At 37.1% G+C, this 14,641-nt stretch overlaps 2 protein-coding genes across 2 annotated transcripts in view; both read left to right on the plus strand.

The window, feature by feature from the left end:
* nr2f5 (nuclear receptor subfamily 2, group F, member 5) overlaps window positions 1-9,348 on the plus strand; it is a 32,446-nt gene extending 23,098 nt beyond the window's left edge. Inside the window, 3 exon segments of the mRNA NM_131186.1 lie at window positions 2,623-2,903; window positions 4,410-4,656; window positions 7,804-9,348. Of these exon segments, the coding sequence (NP_571261.1) occupies window positions 2,623-2,903; window positions 4,410-4,656; window positions 7,804-8,120 (845 nt within the window). The 3' untranslated portion in view covers window positions 8,121-9,348.
* Window positions 1-14,641, plus strand: part of LOC147840416 (uncharacterized) — a 976,031-nt gene that overhangs the window by 455,136 nt on the left and 506,254 nt on the right. The gene's annotated exons all lie outside the window — the stretch shown is intronic.

Here is a 14,641-nt window from a genome sequence, read left to right on the forward strand (position 1 = left end):
CACACACTTATACACTACAGACAATTTAGTTTAATCAATTCACTTATAGCGCATGTGTTTGGACCGTAGGAAAACTGGAGCACTCGGAGGAAACCCACACCAACACAGGGAGAACATACAAACTTCACATAGAAATCAACTGGCCCAGCCGGAAGCTTAGTCTATTAAAATGTATTATTTATTATTATAATAATTGATTTAATTTCATTGATTTAAAATAAAGTTTTGCTTTTAATTTAATTTAATAACAAGATGCTTGAATATGGCAAAACAAAACAAAATTAAATCAACCAATACTATGATGACTTCTGAAAAACTCACCGTGAGCCTAAAAACTCATTTGTTGTCAAATAAAGAAATCTTTGTACTTTTTTGTGTGATTAAATTTATCAATACTTAGGTTATTTCAGCAAAACTCACAGCAAGCATAAATACTAGTTTGTTGTCATATTGCAAATTAATTATTTTTGTTCTTGTTTGTGTCACTAGAAGACATTTATCGACATCTAGACGATTTCTAAAAAATTCACAGTAAGCATAAAAACTCATTTGTTGTCAAATTCAAATGTTTGTACTATTTTTTCATTTCTCAACACTTTGACGACTTCCGAAAAACTGTTCCGAAAAATTGTTATCAAATAAATTATTAATTTTTTGTCACTTAAACACATTAAGCAATACTTTAATGAAAAATTCATAGGGAACATAAAAACTCATTTGTTGTCAAATTTCAAATAAATTATTTTTGCTTACTAGAAAACATTTATTAATACTTTGGTTAATCCAGCAAAACTCATAGCGAGTTTTTTTTTTTTTTTTTGGTCACTATAACACATTTTTCAATACTTAATCCAATATTTGTAGTCAAATTTAAAAATTAATTATTTTTGTCCTTTTTTTAAAACACCTTTATCAATAATTTGGTTAATTCAGCAAAACTTACAGCAAGCGTAGGAATTAATTTGTTGTCAAATTCCAAACAGTCGACATCGCCTGGCTTTTAACCATTACGTAAATAAAATAAAACTTATATGAAAGACTATAAAATTAAATCAAATATTTATATACTAATATACAATGAAGCTGTATGTACACTATTAAATAAATACTAAAAATAGTCTAGATAATATATATTAGTGCTGGGCAAAAATTATTTGCAATTAATCGCAAACAAAATAAAAATTTGTTTAGAAAATTGAATGTGTGTACTGTATATAATTTGTACAATACACACTTGCATGCATATATTTGAGAAAAAAAAAATACACACACACATACACTTCATCATATACGAGTACACCCCCACAAATCTTTCATTTAAATGAATATTTTCTATAGGATGCTTTACAATATTATATTTCTGCATATACATTAGATTAGGGAGTTCTGAAGCCAAATCTGGAGCTTATCTAACAAAATAACTTACAATAATGGTTCAAAAATTAGTAGCCCAAATTTTTATGTTAGGGAAAAATATTAAATACAAATTTTAGAAAATATCAAAAATCAAGAGAAACACAAATATATACAATTTTGCTGAAATATTTTGCATTAATTTTACTTTTTGTCTTTCCATTTCTAAATATGTTCTGTGACTAAAATATTATTTTAATAAATATATCTATTTAATAAATCTAGTTTGTTCAAGTGCACATATATATATATATATATTACCCATATTCACTAAAAAAATAGATAAAAATATTCATTTTCAAAATGGGGTGTTCTCTCAATATATATATATATATATATATATATATGAATTTAAATAACTATAAAACAAAATAGTTAAAACACACACACACACACACATACAATATATATATATATATATATATATATATATATATATATATATATATATATATATATATATATATATATTATGTCAAAATAAACTTTTATTGTGGATGCAACAAATATACTAAATATTAATAAATATACGACACATATACTGTACATACAATAATTATATATATTATTTTTAATTTTATTATTTATCTATTTATTTATTACATCTTATTAAATAGAATATAAAACTTGCAAAATTACATACAAAATATACAAAACCTGAACTAAAGTGTGCATCATTTTTTGCCGTTTTGACAAAAGTCGTCCATGAATGCATGATGTGCCAATTTTATTCAATATTTTCTAATTTCGACAAAGCTATTGTATCAATTGACATGTTTAAAAACTTTTTTGGTCTTGACTAAATGGTCAAACTTGAGTTCAAAACAATAAAATAATACAAAACTGAAGTAAAACCAACCACAGATGATTCCTACTGTAGCTGAAGATACATACAGTATCATGCCTGACCAGAAGCAGGAGCTTGTATTTGATAGCTTGACAGAAGAAAAAAAACAATTACTCAATACTACGTGTTTTTGGTGTTTTAGTTCACTGTTTATTATACGACCAACTATTTTGGTGGACTGAAAATCTTTGCTGATGTTGTAAAAGAATGAGCTGATTTGACTCAAATATGAAGTGCTTGGATCGCTACAGTGTGAAGAGTTTGGCAATAATCACAGAAGTATTGAGAAATATGCTCTAGTGATTTCAGAAACGACTGTAACATCCATCACTAACAGCTCTTCTTGTTTTCTCTTTTCGCAGCTGTCCAGAGGGGTCGAATGTCCAACTCTCAGTCAAGTCCAGGACAGTACCTGAGCAATGGAAGTGACCCGTATAATGGTCAGCCGTACCTGTCCGGCTTCATCTCTCTGCTCTTACGGGCTGAACCGTACCCCACGTCCCGCTATGGAGCCCAATGTATGCAGTCCAATAACCTGATGGGCATCGAGAACATATGCGAACTGGCTGCACGTCTGCTGTTCAGCGCTGTGGAGTGGGCCAAAAATATACCTTTCTTTCCAGACCTGCAGCTTATGGATCAGGTAAAGCAACATTTCAGAGCTTCTAAGTCGTTTTCATTGATTATTGATTAAATGTTATAATTTGTACTTATAATTTTGTGTTTTATTTATTGTATTTAAAAATTTATTTTAAATGTTTATTTTGTTATTATTTTTTATTTAGATATGTTCTAGCAGCCTGGTTATGTGAAATAGTAAAATAATCATTTATTTAATTTTATAGTTTTAAAATAAAGTTTTAATTTAATGTAATTACCAAGCTGCTTGAATATGCAAAATAAAATAAAATATCATTAATTTAAATTTTGTCGGCTTGTAAAAATATTAAAATAATCATTTATTCAATTTTATAGTTTTAAAATAAAGTTTTGATTTTGATTTAATTTAATTACCAAGCTGCTTGAATATGGCAAAACTTAATTAAATAAATACATTTAAATAATTTTTTTTATTTAATATGGCAAACTTAAACTGAATCCCACATAATAGTAATTAAATACAATGTTGCCATATTCAAGCTGCTATATTATTTATATAAGTCATATTATTTTAATATATAAATACTTTTTTTTCATTTTACATTTTTTAATGAACAACTTTTTATATTTTTATTGTAGTGCTTTATTTCACCATGCTCAAACAGCTTGGTTTCATAATAATGTATTATTAAGTATTTATTTAGATAACTTTTATATATTAATTTATTGCTGTTTTAACAAAAGTTAAGGTTGAAGTTAAGCTAAGTTAAGATAACGTCAAATTAAGATAAAGTTTGGTTAAAATAAAGTTAAGCTAAGATAAAGTTAGTTAAGTTAAGTTAAATTAAGTTAAGGATAAAGTTAAAGTTAAGTTAAAGATAAGATAAATTTAAGTTAAAGATAAAGTAAACAAAGTTAAAGTTAAGTTAAAGAAAAAGTAAAAGTTGAGTTAAACGTAAAGTTTAATTTATGTCAAAGTTAAGGTAATTTAAGTTAAGTTAAGTTTAAGTTGTAAGAAAGCCTTGCAACATCAACCAGGAAAAAAATAACTTATTTGAAAAATGATACATTAATATACTGTTTATAGTAATGCAAACAGCTTATTAAAAATATAGCAATAAAGTATAACAGTGATTTTACCATGGATGGGGTAAACCAACTAAACACACATGATGTGAATGTAAAAAAACTTGAGTGGTTTATTCCTATAAAAGTTGGCAGTGATAAAACAAATGTTTTGAATTTAAATTGCTGTATAGTATACCAAAGAAATCTTGCTGTGGTAATTTTTTAGTTGATTCAAATTAACATTTCTAGTAATCTCAACTTACATCATTCAATTTAACTAAAATATTAAGTTAAAATATTAAAATTTTACAACTCAAAATTGTTTTTATGGAAACCTGGTTAGTCTATTAAAATAAGTTAAGCAAAATAAAAATATTTGTTGTCTTGACTTTTTGTCATAATTTTTTAAAGTGCATTTTAATATTTGTCTCTACTGATAATATTTGAATGAGCTGAAAACGCGCGTGTTGTTTTTGTGTAGGTGGCGCTGTTACGCATGTCGTGGAGTGAGCTGTTTGTTCTGAATGCTGCTCAGTGCTCAATGCCTCTGCATGTAGCACCCCTGCTGGCCGCCGCTGGACTACATGCGTCCCCCATGTCTGCCGAGCGCGTAGTGGCCTTCATGGACCATATACGAGTTTTTCAGGAGCAGGTGGAGAAACTAAAAGCCCTTCAGGTAGACACGGCCGAGTACTCCTGCCTGAAGTCTATCGTTCTCTTCACCTCTGGTAAGAAGAACTTAAACTACTACTTCTACCATGCTTCTGAAGAAGAGTCGACACTAAATTAGTTTTAAAGATTGTATCTCTACATTGGAGACCTTATGGTTATTTCTTTCATGATATCCAGTTTGTTATTTGCCATAGCCATGGAGGTCCAACCTGATTATGTAACGGAGGCCAGCTAATAAATGCTGTGCAGGTAAACCTCACTCCTCTGACCTCTGACCTCTAAAGGTGCTCTAGCGACATACACTAGAGGCCGTGGTCTTTAGCCTCCTTGTTAGAGCAACCGACTCCCATGCGGAAGGTCGCCGGTTCGATACCAGCTCGGAGCGGGTTGGGTGGTGTAGGACCGGCGGGGTTACAATTACATAACATACTTTACAACCAAACCGGTGTTGTTTCCCAATCAGTACACCATTCATAACAAACAGAACAACAAATACTTTAGTACAGACCTCCAGACTCGGAAATGTCTTGCAGACTGGTTCAGATCATTTCTGATTTCCTGCTCTACCTGTCAGAAACCCTTTTCCAACCTGCACCTTTCCAAATGGATGGCCGTTTCTCGATTCGTTTTTTTATCACTCAATCCTTCACACTTCCATCTATTATTGAAAGCAGGCGAGCAGCCCCCCCGCCCCACCTCAGCTTCCACCAACATGACTGAATTATGCATGCTGAGTTGCAGCAAGAGGGAATCGCTTCAGTCTGGCCGTGACCTACATAACCTCTGTAGCCAGGGGCATCAATGTGATCCATCCTGCAATTCCAGCCAAAAACCCCACTCCACCCCCTGCCGAGACCCGCCGGCATGAGCTAACAGGGACAGACAAACTCTTGTGGCCCTTTACCTCAGTCCAAACCTCCCATCACCTAGCATCTCCCAACAGGCCACTAATGTCAGCTAGTCGCTACGACGGCCCAACGCGGCCCGGTGGCAGCTCCCAGCGCGTGTTCACACTGTGAAACACAAAGAGAGAAGAGGGGGTTGCCTTTGCCATGCAGCGCCAGTGTGAGGGAAACTGGCGAGGCACGCAAGGCTTGTCAGAGCTGACATTACGCCAGGGACTGACGCATCACTGGCCCCCTTACAAAATGCTCCCTACCGCAACCATAGACGTCTTTATCTAGACTTGCGGGACGTAGACAGAAGTGACGGTTGTGTCCCACTCAGCGGGTCTCCTCGCCCTCATAGAAATATGAAGCAATTAATCTTTTGTTATCAGAACTAAAGCTCAGCGGGATTAAATGTATGCGTACACCAATGATAAATAACAGGACAAAGGGGACGGTGAAAGGGGGTTAAAACGCCATCATCTTACAAACTTGGAGAGTCTTTTAGTGTAGAGTCTCTCTGTATGTCTGTATGTACATGTACTAGACAACTTTCTATCAAGCTCTTGAAAATTCTTATGCCCCATTTTCACTGATTGGTACAGCTCTTATGGACGGTTCCACTGTCGAATTGTACCTAAAAGTGAGCAGTACCATACCACTTTTTGGCTACCCTTTCAGAAGGGTTCCTAGCACAACAAAAGGGTACCAAAAGGCGGAGCCATATGTGCAGCTGAGTGCTATTACAGAGATACATCACTAGCTTGTGCACAAGCTAGGGCTGCGTCCGAAACTGCCTACTACTCAGTAGGTACTGCATTTGAATTTAAACGTACTATTCGGCTGCTAGAAAAGCACGTTCTATACAGTATGAATGTAAGAAGTATGAATGGAATTCGGACATACTACATCCGCCATTTTGTCATCATCACGTGACCTATCTGCGTCAGTTGCGTCGCTTCACTCCCATTCATGAATTCTCTCACCAGGCACCGGGTACTTCTCACATACTAATTTTCGAATTTATAAATTCGGACATACTACTTAGCTGGCATACTGATTTTAGCGTACTGTATAGAATGGAAGTATGTGGTTTCGGATGCAGCTCAGGATAATGAAAACAAAGGAAGCACCATTTTTAAATACACAACTGAGACATATTAATGTAATAATATATACATATAATAACAAGCCATGGTCGACCCAAGCTTAAACAAACCTTGTCGTCGTCTTGATGAACAGCCATAAAGCCAAGAAGAAGAGCAGAATCTACCCTGGGCCCTGTAGTTGTTTAAAGGGTCATCATTATTATCTATTCCCGCCAACCCTAGACTGGTCGGGACATAACAGTGATATATAAAAAAATAGCAATATAAAAAATAAATATATAAAAGTAGAAAGGGTGCATTTCAGAACTTGGGCCCCCATGGCTGAAATTGCTTAGGGCCCCAAAACAACTAAATCTACCGCTGATTAGGACAACATGAAGGAATTAAGTTAATTTAGTAATTTTTACAAATTTCAGTGGATAGAAAATAAAACTATTAAGTTGCCCCAACAAATTCCCAAAATCTGTTTCAGCTCAATTTGTGAAGTTTCACAAATTTAGAGAAGAGCATGTGATATGATTGACTGCAGCTGGTTATTATCGGTAATCATCAGATAGCCAATCAGATTTTTCTAAATCTAACATAAATATCTCTACTCCTTAACTTTGCTTAGGAAGAATTCACCCCCCCCCCCATCAAACCCTTCTCCTTCCTCCTCATTTCTAAGATCGGGTGACATGGCGGCTCAGTGGTTAGCACTGCTGCCTCACAGCAAGAAGGGTGTTGGTTCAAGTCCTACGTTTCACGTCAAGTTCACGTGGGTTTCCCCCGGGTACTCCGGTTTCCTCCCGCAGTCTAAAGACGTGAGACACAATAAAATTAAATAATAGTAACAGTCACAAGCACAATAATAATGAGCTTCTCCTTGCGAGTATGCACCGGTGGGGTTGGCAGCCTATTCCTAAAGAGCTGTCTTTATTAATCAAGCAATAGGCCAAACGAATCGGGGGAGCTCTCAAGAACTACTTGATCTCGTTTCCCTTAAATACCCATTGACCAGGAGGGAGCCTTGGGCTCATCAATCTCCGAGCTTAGGGTTCTCTCCCGAGACAGCATGCCAAACCTGCTAATATTGTAAAGCATTTTCTAAGTGTGAACTCCTGAAATATAAGTAGTTTGAACACTACTATAGTGCACTAATATAGCTCTGTGTTTTCCTCCACATGGAGATATTCAATTTGCCATCTGTTTTTACTTTCCACTTTAGATGCCATGGGTCTGTCTGATGTGGCCCATGTGGAGAGCATCCAGGAGAAGTCCCAGTGTGCTCTCGAGGAGTATGTGCGGAACCAGTATCCCAATCAACCCAACCGATTTGGCCGCCTGTTGTTACGGCTTCCCTCCCTGCGCATCGTTTCCTCTCCTGTTATCGAACAGCTGTTCTTTGTGCGGCTGGTAGGCAAAACGCCCATCGAGACCCTGTTACGTGACATGCTGCTTTCCGGCTCCAGCTACAACTGGCCTTACATGCCTGTCCAGAGGGACCGACCCATCTCAATCCATTACAATGAGAACGGGCCCTGATCCCACCCACATAATCCATATCACACCTCTGCCGCCCGCCATGGGGTCATGGCCAATACTGAGAATCTGTAAACAAGTCATGCCCCTTTCTGCCACATCATCACCCACTCACTTATCTGAAGCACCAGCCGTTTGTTCTATCAGTGGGAATGGACAACAGCGTTCATGCAGAAGCCGAACTGTTTCCTGCAGAGGCTTTCTAAGAACGAGGACTGTTTGACCCAAAGTGCAACGTCCAGTATTGACTCAACCAGAAGCCATTAAAGCTGATGCCAAAATGCTATTAACTGTAGACGGACCTCGAGAACTCCACCACTTGTATTAACGACAGAGTCGAGATTCTGTCTGTAAATGTGTGGTGAAGTAAAATCTTCCAGCAGCTAAATTTAGGGTGGACAAGGTTTGTTTTACGTCCCCCCCCCCCCCCCCACCCCCCCCTTTAAACAGGCAGCACTCTTGCAGGAGTCGTTGGAGAGAAAGCCATTGCCAAAGCAGGACAGGCAACTGATCTCTCGGGAGCATTTTGTGGAACTGACAACTGAGGTGACATTTTGTTTGTCTCGTTGATTATTTTGCATTTAGGTGTCTGATGAAGTTGGAAGACTTGAAAGAGGCACTTGAAACCAGCCAGATAACCCTCACTTTCCGTGCTTTTCTCAGCTGCATCCAAATATCCAGCACGTCTAGACAGAATGTTGCCATGCCAAGCACAACACACGTCTTGTAAAATACAGGTGATTATACCCTGTAGAATCAAGAAAAACACTGGGGTAAAAAAAAAATAGTGTATTCTGGGGAATGTCAGGAAAGGACTGATGTGTCCAAGCCAGCAAAGTCTATGTATAACCAAGGGATAACAATCTCCTTTGACTGTCAGATGTGCTAATTTGGCCCAGGATACCCTAATTCACAAAAAAACTCAAGACCTCAAATATGCCAATAGTCTGCCTTTAATGACCAGGTATATTGTGTAGCATACTGTAGGTTGCGTCAAGTATTTTTTGTTACTTTCTTGCTTGTTTGACTGTTTAAACCCCATTGTCACATTTGTTTTTTAAACATGGCACTACAGCTTTTAAGGCAGCATTTGGATATAAAAGCCATTGGGACCTTTGAAAGCAGGACCTGTTGTATTAGTTCACAGAATATTTCTATCAAAGTATGTTTTTTTTCTGTATTTTAGGTTTGGAAAAATGAAATACCGAAATAAAATCTGTCATTCACAGAATTTTTGCTGTCATCTGCTGACTTTTACACCTCGTTTCTCCCTATTATTATTGGGCCACTCCTTCAGAGGTTTTTCCATGGGTGTTTTGGGCAGATAATAAAAAATTGCACATAAAAAAAATCATATATATGCAGCGGTGTAAAGTAACATATGACAAATACTCAAATTACTGTAATTGAGTAGTTTTTCCTTCAGGAATTGTAATATACTAAGTAGTTTTAAAAGTGTGTACTCTTACTGTCCCTTGAGTACTTTTTGTGCAGTATCTGTACTTTTACTCCACTACTTTCCTTCAGCCTGCAGTCACTACTTTATTTTGTCTTGTCTATGGGGATTAGAAAAACAGTCCTGTGATTCCTGTCCAATCAAATCACACATAGAAGGTAAATCGCCTCATAATGAACAACGTCAACACATGGGCTATCTATAATTGCTGCAAACTGTTTGGAAGCATTAAAAGTGTTAAAGAAGATGTTCAGATGTGACACTTGTTCAATGACAGATGTTTACTGTTAGATGGCCGAAACGGCCTTAGACACCCAGCAGGCACAAGACGTCAACATTATGTCAGATTGATGTTGTACCCCAACATCATTGGGACTATGCATTTTGTTTTGATATGAAAATCGAGTTGACGTCAGAACTTAACGTCAGGCCTATGTCATTGTCCAACATCCAACCTAAAATCAACTAAATATCAACATCTAATGATGTTAAAGCTTGTCGTTGTGTTGGCGTTACCACTATGACGTCTATCAGAGGTTGGATTTTGATTGCCATACCTGACGAATAAATGTCAGTATTTGACGTCAATATGAGGTTTGTTTAAGATATTGCCTCGACATTAGATTTTGGTCACTTTCTAACACAACCTAAAATTAACCAAATATAAACATCATTTGACATCGTTATTGGCCATAAAAATAATGTTGTGCTTAGACGCTGGCTAGCAAAAAACAGAAATGTGCGCACATCTAAATAATCTTGAAGGCAGGTGCTCGATTAGAAATTAAAATTGTAACAAAAGGTTAAAAGAAAATCAGCACGCTGCCACTTTAGCTCTCAAAAAGTCTTTAATATGGTATTATAATATGACAATTATTAATATGATAATAAAGACTTTTTGAGAGCTAAAGTGGCAGTGTGCCAATTTTCTTTTGATCTTTTGCTTAGACACTAGCTAGACATTGAATTTTGGTCACCTGACGTCACAATCTAAATCTAACCTAATATTAATGTCTTACGATGTTGTGTGCCTGCTGGGCAATAACTAAATGCACTACAGAATATTACGTTTACACACCTCCACAAATTACATGTAAATGCATCAACTTTTTACAGCGTAATACTTCAAGTAATATTTACAACAGATACTTTTACTCGCACTTCATTTTTAGGCAAGTAATGATCATTTTACTTAAGGATGATTTTTCAGTACTCTTTCCACCACTGTATATATGTGGCTAATTTAAACAGGTTTTCCCCAGTTATTTGACTTTTTGATAAGCTGCAGATCTTGATGTTTCCCTCACCATGTTGACGGTTAAATTCCACTTAACCAAGATGTTTGGTTGTATTTGGATTACACTAAGCATTGCTCTTTGCAGCTCAAATAGTACGTTCAGGATTTATTACAATGTCTAAACGCTCTTTATTTGGGTCATTCACCTGTATTTTTCTAAAATGCCTTAATTTCAAATGATTTTTCATGACAGTGCTGGCCATTTCAGAGAACATTTACTGACTGATTATTTTGTGAGCAGTACGCAACCAAGTGCTCACAAAAAATATGGGCTTTCTTAGCATTCTGGATGGGGTTGGTAAAATCATGCACCTAATTAACTAGGAACGATTTAAGTTATAAGTTTTAAGGTAGGTATTTTAGCTTTTAATTTAGAATAGAGTCTAACCCAACACAATAGGAACTATCAGTGAACAGTTTGAATGAAATCACATTATCATGGGAACTAGGGGTGCTAAGGGTGTTGCAGTACCCCCTGCCAACAGCTAGGAAATTTAAAGTCCCGAAGGTGTTGAGGCACATTTATGTGTCGAGTGATCACCATGCCCCAAGGCACATGCCTTGCGTGTAGCCATGCATTTATACTTCTGCGCACTGTTCGTGTTCACTGCAATAACACTTCCGAAACACTAGCTGGCAGTAGGTGTTTATGATCCTCTCTATGTCGAGTTTCTTTGCGGGTGACTGTTCTTTCTGAACGCTACCTTAATGTAGCTAAAACTCGTTAATTCAGAGGCGGGAACCGGTGGACGAGCAACAACTTTAGTCATAAGGTAAACACTAATAACAAAAGTTTCCATCTGGAGCTCTTTCACGGGACTCGACACTTGTAAGCAATCACTCCATCAGGCTAGGCCAACCCTCGTCACCTCTACCAAGCCGAGCAATCACAGAGCTTGCGCTACGCGTCGTTAAGACATGTAGTTACATTTTTTGAGAGGTGCGCATTAGCATCGGCGTCAGCCACAGTGAGGGCTATGTGACCACATGAAGGCTGTGTGGGACCATACTTGCGCTTGACCCAGAAGTATAAATCAGCCTTTAGTATCAGTATGTTAGTCTTGAACACATCTATAAGAAATGTGCTCCAAAACAGTGACGAAATTTACATTTAGAAGACATAAACATACAAAACTTGCAGTTTGTCACCTCCACATAAATGATTTTCATCAAACCTTCTGATGAAATAAATGCTTTCTGATATCTTACATGTCCCGTCCCTTTTAAGACACTATTGCTATATGCGATTGAGCTCAACCAAACAAATTACTATTGGTTGTTTTTTTTTTTTAAGGGAAGGAGGAATACACACACAGTCCTTTTTTTTTAATTTAACAACATATTAACGTTGGACCAATTGGAGCGGTTTTTAGATCGACTGCAACTTGACGTAGGAGTGCGGCGCCCCTGCCCACCAATATTGATTGACAGGTGCATCCCCATATCCTTAGTTTGTGGTTTCACGTCCGCCATTTTCAGCGTGAGTCAAAGTGATATCACTAAAGGAACACCTTCGCTCTATTTTTAGATGTAAGGCTCATTGGGCTCAACAAAAGATCAACATTTACCACATGATCGCTCTAATTGGAATTATTGTTTGTACCTTTTGGTAGGTTTGCAAACATGTGTACTTTTCATTGCGTCTACCTTAAACTTCAGCCGGTTGCATCACAGAAGCTCCCTGTGATATTAATTTTCATGTGAAGCAACACGCCTCTAAAACAGTGAGCTGTGTACACGCCCCCAACATGACACTTTTTACCACATTATAATAAAAACATCGGTCACACTTTACAATAAGGTTCATTAGTTAATGTTAATTAATGCATTTACTAACATGAACAAACAATGAACAATACATTTACTACTGTGTTTGTTCATGTTAGTTAACGTTAGCTAATGAAAATACAGTAGTTCATTGTTAGTTCATGTTAACTCATGGTGCATTAACTAATGTTAACAAGCATGGACTTGGATGTTAATAATGCATTAGTAAATGTTCAATTATGATTAATAAATGCTGTACAAGTGTTGTTCATGATTAGTTCATGTTAGTAAATGCATTAACTAATGAACCTTATTGTAAAGTGTTACCAAAACATCTGAACTGTGTGTTTAACTGAACCTTAACTGACACAACCAGAAGAACATTAATATTATTATTAAATCATTAAAATGGGGTAAACTATGTGCCCTTTAAAAAAATATCTTCAATGGTTATAAAAATCCGTATAATCATTCAAATAATTTATAAAAAATAATAAAAAATAATTACTTTAAAAATGTTCAATGATATTAATGATATGACGTAGTTCCGGAAACGTCCTACTTCTATCCTGTCTAATTTTATGGTCAGTTTTTTTTTGACTGCCCCCTGTTGTTTTAATGTATATCAATACAGCGAACACGTCAAAAAGCCTCATCCGTTTCATAAGGTGTGTGCACAGCAGGCAGAGGTCCGCAAAAGTCTGAATCAGGCCTAACACTTCATTGTATTAAAACAACAAAATACATTAAGCTAAAATTTGCTTCATTTACCTATCATCTTTGTCTGCCGTTTTCTTTTCTCAGCTTTACACCCCATTTACACGGGGCTTCAGCGTCAACGTTTGACAGAGGGCGTGTCTGAAGTTGGGGCAGACGCGATCATCATAGCAGAGTCAGGCAATGAAATTAGTCAGCAATAGGCCACTGTCTGAGCTGGTGTATTTGCATACAGTGATCTGATCGGCTGACGCTTCCATCGGCGTTTGAAAAGTTGAGCAAGTTCCAACTTTTGCAGCAAGCAATGCCTCCGAAGTGGCAGATCCACAATGCAGTTCAGCAACGCCTGACATCACCCATTCAAAGTGAACAGGAAGCGTTCAAGCTGATGCCCCATGTGAATGGGGTAATAATGATACAAAGAGCGAGGTCAATGATAAAATTAGTTCCTATAACTACTGAGTAAATACAAAAAGTTTGGTTTAGGCTCACTGGACACAAGCCCTTCTAAAAATATGTCCCGTTCACGCACTAGGTTGCTGTTGGAAGGGGTGTTAGTGAGGCCAGCAGGGGGCGCTCAACCTGCTGTCTGTGAGTCCAAATACCATAGTATAGTGAAGGCAACACCAAAACTATCAGTGGGTGCCGTATTTCGGATGAGAAGTTAAACCGAGGTCGTGACTCTCTGTGGTCATTCAAAATCCCATGGCACTTCTCGTGAAGAGTAGGGGTGTAACCCCGGTGTCCTGGCCAAATTCCCTCCTTCTGACCTTACAATCATTGCCTCCTAATCATCCCCATCCAACGAATTAGCTCCATAACTGTCTCTCCACCTATAGCTGGTGTGTGGCGCCATTGTCCTGTGGCTGTCGTCACATCATCCAAGTGGATGCGGCACACTGGTGGTGGTGTGGAGAGACCCCCCTCATGTTTGTAAAGCACTGTGGGTGTATGGCCATACATGATAAATGCGCTATATAAATACCCATTACTTACTTATTCACTAATGCACAATTTTTTGACCTCTGTTGGCAGGGTTATTATAAGTCGTCCATATGGCCTTGCGGTCTCCAGATTGTTTCACTATAGAGCGGCTAGTATGAAAAACACTTATACCTTCATTTCAGAACTGTCACTCCAGTCCAACAGTGACCTCTTCACCTCAACATCACCCAATATCACCTCACTGTGAATATAAAGCATATCTGCAGCCCCATGTGCCCTGTGGGTGAGTTAAATGTCAATGCAGATGCATATTGGCTTCTATAATATAATCGCATGCATATC

This window comes from Danio rerio, chromosome 16, assembly GCF_052040795.2.
Source record: "Danio rerio strain M-AB ecotype USA chromosome 16, GRCz13ab, whole genome shotgun sequence".
NCBI classification, from domain to species: domain Eukaryota; kingdom Metazoa; phylum Chordata; class Actinopteri; order Cypriniformes; family Danionidae; genus Danio; species Danio rerio.